Source organism: Aspergillus steynii (genome assembly GCF_002849105.1).
Source record: "Aspergillus steynii IBT 23096 chromosome Unknown P170scaffold_5, whole genome shotgun sequence".
Lineage (NCBI taxonomy): Eukaryota > Fungi > Ascomycota > Eurotiomycetes > Eurotiales > Aspergillaceae > Aspergillus > Aspergillus steynii.
The window spans coordinates 2245456-2255525 of NW_020194402.1; the positions used below are offsets into that span (position 1 = coordinate 2245456).

The window sequence follows — 10070 nt, forward strand, 5'->3', positions numbered from 1 at the left end:
TCAGAGTATCAGGGTGGCGTGCGACGGCACCTGTTGTCCCAAAGGCAACGATGTCTTGGCAGTCAATACCTGGTGAAAGATTTGCATGGCTGACACTGTCTATCATGATGAATAAGAAGAAGAAGAGGAGGAGGAGGATGAAGACGATGAATAAAGGGTTAATTGATATGTATACAAGGCTGGGGTGAAGGGATGTTTGGATCTGGCACTGCATATTAGGAAGCTAAACAGCCGTGTCGAGCGCCACATCAGACAGCTCCACAAAAAGCGAAACTACAACCAGATACCCGTTATAGTTGCTTGCATTAGCATATGCACTTCGAAGAGGGGAAGGCTGACAACCCACCAGCGAACGAATATAACTAGCACTTGTGATAGCAGTCCATTTCCAATATGGACTTGAATTCCTACACCTGCTTAAACACAGTCAGTGTCCAAATGGTAAAAGGAAAGAAAAAGAAAATCTCACGGGCTTCAAAAATATCTGACCGTTCATCTGTTGAGCCTACAGAGCTAGCTATAGACGACGAGATTACCCAAAAGATGAAAGAGCTTGTCTCCAGGTAAGAAGCTTGGGCAACCCTTCCAGGCTCCTATACCAACTAATGGCCCTTTCATTAGCTATTATCTTAGCTCGAAATACAGCGATTTATATATTATTTGTGAACACGAAAGCTTCCTAGCTTATTAGAATATTGTTTGTGCTTAGTTAAAGTACTTTGAGGTCGCCTGCGGAGGGGCATTCAAGGTACGTACGATTTTTCTCCGTTGTTAGGCCCAGAAAGTCATAAGAAATAGGAGAGTAATGAGGAAATAATACTTAATAATCGAGATCTAACGCTCGTTAGAAAGATACTAGAATTCCTTTATACGGGCGACTATATATATGGGATTTAAACAAATTTAAATATGAAAGTCTAGCTTATATCATAGCTAGAAGAATCCTTAGAAATACTAGTAAAATACAGCTCTATAAATACAATAATCGGCTAATCTTATTTTTATGCGCAAATATACGCAGAGGGAGAGTATTTTTAAATCCCTAGTCTAAAGACAAGAGCAAAGTAATATTTCCAAAATTCCTTTATAGAGTCTCCTACTCGAAAGTCTTTCGCCTCTACTATTATTAAAGTATATAGCTTAACACGAGAGAGTGATCGTGGACTCAGGGCTCTTATTATCCAGATAACGAGAGATAATCTACGAACGTTGAGGACGAAGGGGAATCCTATATTAGATCACACTCTTCTTGAAACTGTCCCGGACTTCATGTTAGAGATCTGTCTTTCTGTCCTGGACAAGTGTGCCGAACACTGAAATTCATACATGTCTTGAGGTTCTCAATATTTTATGTTTCAGTGGATCTGTCTTTCATTACTGGAATTCATATTTGAACGCTATCGTGAAAGGTGCCCGCAGCTCATCCACATCATGCCTTAACATAATTGTTGAAAACATATACCTGATCTGTTTATTGTCCTCTCAAAACTGGTAGCTCTCTTAATGTGTAATTGAAGCGCAAACCGCGCAAGCATATTAGCATTGGTATTACATCATTCGCCAGCCGCTTAGGAGGGGTACGGGTATGAGCGAAGGCAGAGGGCAAGTCTGGCCGATATTTCAGCGCAACCGTCCCTCAGCCGCCCTCAGCGCTTTGCCTCGCAATGCTCAGCAGGAGGGGAAGCTGATTATGATTGGTTGAACTACAGTTCCAACTGTCCTGCTTGATCTCTGTCTACCATCTGTGACCTGACCTCGCTTCAGAAGATGTGGAGCCACGTGTACTTCATAACGAAGGCTAGGTCCGTGGCATCTTCTTCCCAGTCCCAGCGATTGGGACTATTCATGGGATGCTATGATAGACGAATCACCTGTAGCAAACTCTGAAACGCCAGACTCAACAGGCTGCCGTTGGAAATACCGGTACCCTCCAACTCTGAGTTAACCATTCTTTGTCGGGCAGAATTTGCGGTCGGCATTTGCGGGGTCTCCCTTTGTCGATGAGCCTCTGTCTTTCTGGATTTCCAGACCGAGGAATAAATCCACGTGGCATGCGTCGAGAATTCGGGGAGTGTCGTTTCTTGGGTTTGGAGCTTCAGTTGTTCCTCAGCTGCGATCTGGGACTGTTCGGCTCGCTCACGTCGCCGCTGTTCTTCTCGTAGTCGCCGCTCTTGTATCTCTTGGAAGGCCATTCTGAATACAGTTGGATGAATGGCGATCGAATGGCTACGTGAGGGGGTTTGTATGTTTTGGGGCGGATGCCTACTAGAACCCTTGAACTATAAGTACAAGTGGGATGCAAGCAAATTTTAGAGCACACTAGTGGCGCTATTAGTGGGACCAACAAAGTCCTCGGATGTGAAAACGTCAAAAGAGAAACATTTCTATTCCATTGATTGTCTCTTGAAGTCTCCCTGAAATCATCCATTCAATAGCCTCCGTGATAACCTGCACGGTGTGATCGAGCTTTACTGATTGATGAGAAAGTTTTCTCGCAGTCTGTGCACCACCCATGATAGTCAGTATCAGGTTGCTGAAGACCTGTCTTATTTATGAATGATCTATTGCAGTCACTGCAGTAGGAACCACGATTTTGCTGTATTCTTGATGAATATGAATTTAACTACAGATCGACTGCCGGCTTCCATACGATCTGTTGGATGGTCTGTGTATTGCTGATAAGATGCTCGTTCAGGTTTCGTGATTATTTTAGACAGGGACGAATAAGTCTACTATAGTTTCTGTTCTAGCTGAAGTACCTTTTCTATCATCAAAGCCGAGAAATCGTATGAAAATGTGGTAAATGTTCTTAAGATATTATGAAACAGCTGCTGGTGTTGAAGAGCGGATAAATGCTGAATAGCAGATCTTGATAAAATGTCGCGTAGCTCCGAGTGGGGAGGGCTGTCTGGCCCGTAGACGTACCGAACTGTACCGATAAATTCCGGATATTTCCAATTTGGCTGAAGGTGGGCCTTCGAGGGGCTGAAGTGAAAGTCAGCCTGAACACGGCGTGTCCTGTTCCATCGCTTTGTCATGTAGCCAGTAGAGAGCCACGATGTCGAGGATCCCTATCGAGGTTTGCAGTGAGGCGTGGGATTATGGGCAATTGCTGCGCCTCGCCAAGCCTCACTCCTTGCGCGCTTAATCCAATTCCTGGACAATCCGAGTTTCGCTAAACTTCAACCTGTGCACATAGGGAATTTTGACCGCACGCACTGAGCAAGTTCATTACATCTAATTAAATTACGAGGAGCGCAAGATCTACTACTTTTTCAAAACTCGAGCAGCCCCTGTCCTAGGGAACTGAAGCCGAGATTCAAACGTGAATAAGAGCTCCTAGTCTACCATCTGTCTATCCTTGGGTTTTTGAGATTGATCTGCAACCATGGAGCACAACTGTTACCACGAGCCGCTAAAGAAATATACAAGACGCATCGTCCCTACGATGCCGACTCGCTACCAAAACTCGCAACGATGTCCGAAGCGTTGGGGGTACCTTTGGGATTGTCGATTGTCCGCTTACCTGACTCTATAGAACCGCAAATGAGTTTTGATAAGTTGGAGCCACGTAGTCACTAGTCCTCGTCAAAGGTTAACGCATTGACAGAATGTTCAGAGTGAGCGAGCCGAAGATCCGACAGCTCTCAAGGGAACCCGAGCAAAAAGGTAACGGCATTGTCGATTAACCATGGTGCGTTCTAACCGTTACGTCAATCGCTAGTGTCATATTCAGTTTCTGGACAAAGATGCTCAATCTTATTGGAATTGCATTGAGGAATGCAGGCATCTGCTCTCAACGTATCGATGGCAAAACAGGACCTGCCAAAATCAAGAGCAATTCTCGCTGTATGCCTGCCCTGTATACCCCCTCCTCCGAAATTCTTCACGACGAAAAATCTAAAACGGCCCAACAGGCCCTATCCACAAACCTTTATAGTTACTCCGTGCCCAACTTCCACTGGCACCATGCGGGGTTCCCTTTGTCTCCTTCGGAAACTTAATACTCCCCGTCCGCATATCGCCCGCATCGAACTGCCTGACCCAGCCCCTATTTCCATACTTAGCAAGATAACTTGCTCTGGCTTGGGCCCTCCATGCTTCAGTACGGGTCTCAATGTCCTTGAGGTAAATGTCAATCCAGTAGCAGTATAGCTCGCGGAGACCCCCAGTGCCACCATTTCTACCGAGCTCATCCGGTTCGCTTTTCCATTTGTACGTGGAGTCGAAGTCCGCGAGCGCCTTTTCGATGCCCTTTGAGGCGTCGACAAAGATTGCCCACACCGTGGGGTCCTTCATGTACCAGAAGACACCCGCAGTCTAGAGTATTGGTGATAGTATCAGCAATGACACCCAAGAAACAAATGCCGAGCGCGGTGGCAAGGGATCGGTACTTACAGCGCGATGCCTGTTTTGCGTTAACTCCTCCGAGCCCAGGTTGCGACCCGACAATTGATTTCTCTGGAAAAGGTGGTTCTTCCTGCTGTTCATCTCTTCTTCTGCTAAGACAAGTCCGTCTAGTTTCGAGTCGCTGCCTATGCTCTGGAACATACGTTCCCAAAGATGCTTTGTCTTGCCCCAGCCTTTGCCTTGGGGGACGAACGGCGCCCTGGTGTTTGGCGCCAGCCCTATAAGAACTTCAGACACCCAGTCCCTGCCGGCTTTGCTGTAGCCGGCGGGTAGTGGGCCATCGATGAGGAATTCAAGAAAATACTTGACGGTCTGAGCCTCGTACACGTGTTCGGCTGGGGCATCTCAATTAGCCAACACGATCTTTCGAGGGTAGGTAAATGATGGATACCACGGTAAAGGGAAGTCACTTACTGACATAATCGTCAATTGACATACTGTATTCATCCTGGCTGAGGACTTTGACTCGAGGACTGCACTTCCTGGGCGCGAAGCCATACCATCTCTTAACCTCCGGCTTTTTGACTGCTGTACCGCAGGATGGGTATGAAACAGCGAACACTGTTTCACTATCCCCCTTGTACGTCCATTGTAGTTCCTTTGTACTACTTTTACGCTTTTCCAGATCACTGGCAGACAGGTCGTCGCTCGGTCGACAAACATCTGTTTCTTCTGGGTCGGGGTCATATTCGCAAACCTCATCTCGCTTCGTTAAACTGTCCGTGTCATAATCTCCAGATCCGCACGCAGGGCAGTCTCCAATTTCTTCATCCTCGCCATTCGGACAGCCAATGGGAATATCAGGAAGTAGAGGTCCCCACACCTGTGCACGCTTTTCTAGGAAGTGCTTTCCATGCGCCGTGCCCTTGGCATCAATGTCGAGATAGTTCCGGCGTTGGAGAGGGACGGTGAGACCGTTGGTGGAAGAGTTTGTTGATAAGTCGAGAACGGAGATCTGACTGCGCTTGGTGTCAGGGGACCAGCATTTCGAGTACAGCTCGACGTCGTTGCTGGGCAGAAGGTAGTAGGGTGTTCTTGGGAGGGCCCAGTCGATGGCCTTTGGTGCGTCGACTGTAGCGTACAGGTCCGCTCCCGCATCAATCCCATAGCACACGCTTGTCCCAGAGCTTCCTGTTCCAGCGGATGCATGGAAAGTGATATGGCCGTCGGCAGTCAGCCGGACAGCACAGTCGTCAATGTCAAAGAAGAGATCATCCCACATAATTCCGAAGCTAATCGACGGCTTGATATGGGCTGTCACATACCCGTTAACCCCCACAGACCATTCGACCTCTGGCACCTGGGGATTCTGGAACCCACTTTTCTTGGGCGATTCCTCAAGCTGAGGGGTGTAGTCCTGCGCATCGCCATCTGGAATGGGATAGGTCTGTTCGATGTCCCAGCCAGCAAGTTTGACTCTGCTTTCTAGGTTGACGCCTAAGGTAGCCGCGCCTTCGATCTGACCATTAACTTCGAAGTTAGGGCCAACAGTGACGATGCCTGGAACGGTAAAAGCAGCCCCAAATTTGTCAGCTGAGAACAGGCGTTTGTTCCCTGTATCGAAATGGTAGGTTGCAGCACCATCAATGACAAATGATGCAGTTACCTCTCCTTTTGTCCGGAAGTATAAGAAGGAGTCGCTGAGGTCGATGGGACGGTGATCCAACTTTGCAATCACCGTAAAGCCGTAGCTTACATGTGCCTCAACATGTGTCTCTGCATGCACATCGAGGTAGGCCTCCACGCTGGGGCAGGAAAGCTGCTGGTCGACTATCTTCAAGATATAGTCTTCCGTGAAAGAGTGACCAAACTCAACTGTTTTCTCAATCGTGCCGATGATATTCCTCAACCAGTCGATGATACTACTGCCGAACCAACGCTTATGGAGGTCATCGCTAGATACACCGCCGAAGTGAGCGTCGTCGCGCCATTCTTCCTCCAACCAACGACGGTGATTCCCATTGACCTCGTGCAAACTTCGCTTGCGTCGTTTCGTGGTGTCTGCTGCTTTGTCGACAATGTTATTCCAATAGTCCACGTCATTGCTGTAGTCGATCCGCAGGTTCGTATCTCCCAGGTCACGAGGCACTCGCTTGAAGTCATAATCGAATGTTAAATCATAGACAGTGTCAAGAAGGCCACGGCGTACCAGGTGACCAGGCAGCGACTGGTTGGCACTGGGTGTAACGTCCTTGATCACGGCATACTTTCCTGGTCCGCAACCTCGAGGCATCTGGATAATTGTCCCGGGAGCACCATGTCCCCAGTGAATGTTGCCGCAATTCGACTGTTCCGAATGATCTGTACATACCATTCGCACCTTGTGCTCACCAATTGTACTGGGGTCAAGACAGTCAAATACCTCCCAGTGGGAGCCGTCTCTTTTGTCAAGTGACTGTTGGATCTCAGCCGGACTGGTCATAACCACAAATCCGAACGGCGCTTCATCTGGCTCTTTGTCAAGAAGCATGGACTCTTCTGGTTCTGCGCCACCCCACGTGGGGTCTACCTTGAGTACGAAGTCGGAGTTGACTTCATTCTCATCCGGTGCGTTTGGAAACAGATAGTCCAAAGGAACGGGCAGGAATGGAGAAACATCATCAGGGAGGTCACAGCAAAAAGTCCGCTTGCGGGCATTAATACCACAGTTGTCCCCCTCACCGTCATATGAGTTTGTGACAGCAACCTGCCATCCAGTATCACAGTGGTTGTCGAAGCAGCTGCCCGGTTTACCATGCCAGGCGCAATTCTCCCACTTCTGTGCGCTGTTGCAGCAGAGCCTCTCCTTACACGCGCTGTCCCGCCAGGTCAACTCGTCCTCGTTATCCTTGCATTGCTCGTCACATCCAGTCCAGCGACAATCGGGCTGCTGAACCTCTGTGGGGCAACAGAAGAATTTGCGCCCGTCAATGCACCAACTCCCATGATTGCCCCATTTAGAGGAGACAACAGCAACCTCGCCATCATGGCACTGGCCATTGCAAAATTCTCCGCCATTGTCCCCACCGTGCCATGTACTGTTTTCCAACTCTAAGTTAGCCAAACGTGTTCACAATACGCTAGTAGGATCTACTGTTGAGGATTTGACTGCTGTACATACCATTTACTGACATCAGGGACCGATGAAACTGGACAGCATATGGCTTGTTCGCCGTCAGGACGGTTCAAGGGCCAGTCGTTGTCACCACACCAGAATGTATCAGCCTTGATATATCCCTCGCGGCAGGTGGGTTTGCTGCTGCACTCGCTTGCATAGCACTCGCCCTCAGAGAGCTCTTCCCAGTTATCTGCGCTTTTGGCCTTCTTGCCACGGAACCCAAGCTTTTTAGGATATACCACACCTGCCAGTGCATTCAGCTGCGGCGTGTCGAGGTCCACGGCCCAGATCAACAGGCCACCAAGGCCTTTGCTGTTAGCAAACTTTATCTTGTCTTGTATGGTATCCTTGTCGTCGAATGACACCCACTGGTCCTGATTGAATGTGACATACTTCACGGCATTCAGTTCGTCATGTACAGGGGTAAGGTTATTCTCATGTAGAATATCCATAATCTCTGCATATGATAGGATACCAGATTGCCCTGTACACGGGCCAGCGCTGCCGCCGCCTTTGAATACACATCCGGGCTTGGAGCAAGCTGGGTCAGCGAGTTGGTATGAGCGTCCGTAGAATCCTATACCCATGTTGACTTTTGAAGGATCAACATCATTGCGCCAGAGAAGGTCTAACGCCCTGTCAATTTCTGTGAGGTTCGTATGTGCGAGGACCTGGGATCCGATGGGGTTTTCCGAGTCCCATATCCCGTGCAGGTCGTAGGACATTAGGTTCACATATGTAACGGCCTTGGAGCTTGCTTTCAGGTCGAAGTGGCGGAGATACTATGAAGATCAGCTTCTGATACATTCCGGACGGCGCATGTCCATGGACTTACCCAGTAGCTGGTTGGTGCTGTAAAGGAGATCTCAAAGTCGTCCGCATGGTAGAACCCGGATAACCTCTCAAGCAATTTGGTAAAGTTCTCGCCGTCCTCTTTGTGACCACCTCTGTCGCCGGCACCTGGATATTCCCAGTCAAAGTCGACACCGTCGAATCCGTACGCAGACGTGAAATGGTCCAGCTGCGCAATAAACTTTTCTCGTTTCTGCCACGAAGAGACCATATCGCTAAACACAGGCTGCCATACAGTATGGTTATCATTGAAGGTCCACCCTCCAAGTGCCAGAACAACTTTCAGGTCAGGGTTTCTCTTTTTCAGGCCGGCGACAGCTGCAAAAGTGAACTTCTCAACAGGGTCAGAGTCACCGTCGGGACCATCATCCATAGGGACGATCTTGAACGTGTCTGGTTCAATATATCCAAAGGAGTAATATAGGTGCGTGAGGCTCTCCACGGGCACGTCGTCAATGTCCATGTTGATGCACCTCTTCTTGTGATTCCACACTTCATAGTACCCAATAATGCGGTCTCGAACCTCACTACCAGATGCCCCTGAACCCGGTTGATCGCAATTGCTTTGACAACCGGTTGGTTCGTCATCATCATCATCACCATCATCCTCGCCCTTGTCACAAAATTCGGACGTCATACCGCAGAATCCATACTGACTGCAGCAGACGTTGAGTGGGCACTCCTCGCCCTTTTTCTTAGCGTATACGCCGCACTCTGCGTGGGCATCGCAGTTGCTCCAGCAAACATCATTTGGGGACTTTCCACTTTTACCACAGTATTTCGGTCCAAATCCGCAGTATCCAGACTTGGAACAGCAGGCCCCGTTTCCGCATGGCTTATTCTTATTACAAGAGTAGGGGTCGTCGCTTGTCTCAGCTGCTATGTCCAGACTGATGAGAGTGTTGGTTGAGGCAGATGCGGACTGGAGGATTTGGTTGGCCTCGCAGACACCGTTGGGTGGGTGGACTTTTGCTTCGAAGTCGGTTGCGTCGTGCAGGATCGGTGAAATGGAGACACAAATTTCCTGGCCCCCAGCATCGCGACGTTCAGCTGATTGTGGCCTGGAGATGCTTGGAATGGCATTGACCAGCATAGCAGCTGCAAGGATGCCATGGAGCCGGACAAGCCAATGTCCCAACATGGTGTTCGACAGGTGAAAAAACGTAAAGAGATAATCAAAGAGTGGACGGCAAGTAAATGCCACAAGAGCGGCCAATTGTCTTAAATGGGGGATAGAGAAGAGCACAAAATGAAATTAATGAACGAAGGACCTGAGAAATTCGCGAGGGCTGCGTTTCTCCTAAGTGTCATGCCGTTGGGTTATAAGGCCCTGACCGGCCATATTGCCTATAGGGAAGAACCAGAGAACGCAAATACGGACAAAAAGTAATGGGCCGGCGTCGGAAGTTGCAGCGAAACAGGGTTCGCTAATGCTTTAGGTACTTTGTTCGTGACATCTATACCGATTATCCTATCTAGGAAGCCTATTCGCTGAGGTAGTTCGGCTCTCCTGCCTTTACCGACAATGCCTTGCTCGTAATAAAAGCTTTGCCCCTGAGTCCAGATATGTTACTATGGAACTTTTACCTAAGACATTCTCTTACACTGATAATGCAAGATTGAACGCCGAAGTGTGATTGTAAGTACATTGTACCCATGTATCCCTACCTCTCTAAGGTGATAGTATGTAGCACGGAGGAGAGATTGATTC

At 48.7% G+C, this 10070-nt stretch overlaps 2 protein-coding genes across 2 annotated transcripts; both read right to left on the minus strand.

Moving 5' to 3' along the window:
• Positions 1-1853: 1853 nt before the first annotated feature.
• Positions 1854-2192, minus strand: P170DRAFT_476850 (uncharacterized protein; the record flags this gene model as incomplete). The annotated part of the gene is made up of 1 exon (XM_024853387.1): positions 1854-2192. The coding sequence occupies one exon, from the start codon at positions 2190-2192 to the stop codon at positions 1854-1856; it is 339 nt and encodes a 112-aa protein (XP_024703520.1).
• Positions 2193-3900: 1708 nt separating this feature from the next.
• Positions 3901-9500, minus strand: P170DRAFT_476851 (uncharacterized protein; the record flags this gene model as incomplete). Its single annotated transcript, XM_024853388.1, has 5 exons — positions 3901-4320; positions 4399-4745; positions 4825-7427; positions 7511-8289; positions 8343-9500. The coding sequence occupies 5 exons, from the start codon at positions 9498-9500 to the stop codon at positions 3901-3903; spliced, it is 5307 nt and encodes a 1768-aa protein (XP_024703521.1).
• Positions 9501-10070: the final 570 nt, after the last annotated feature.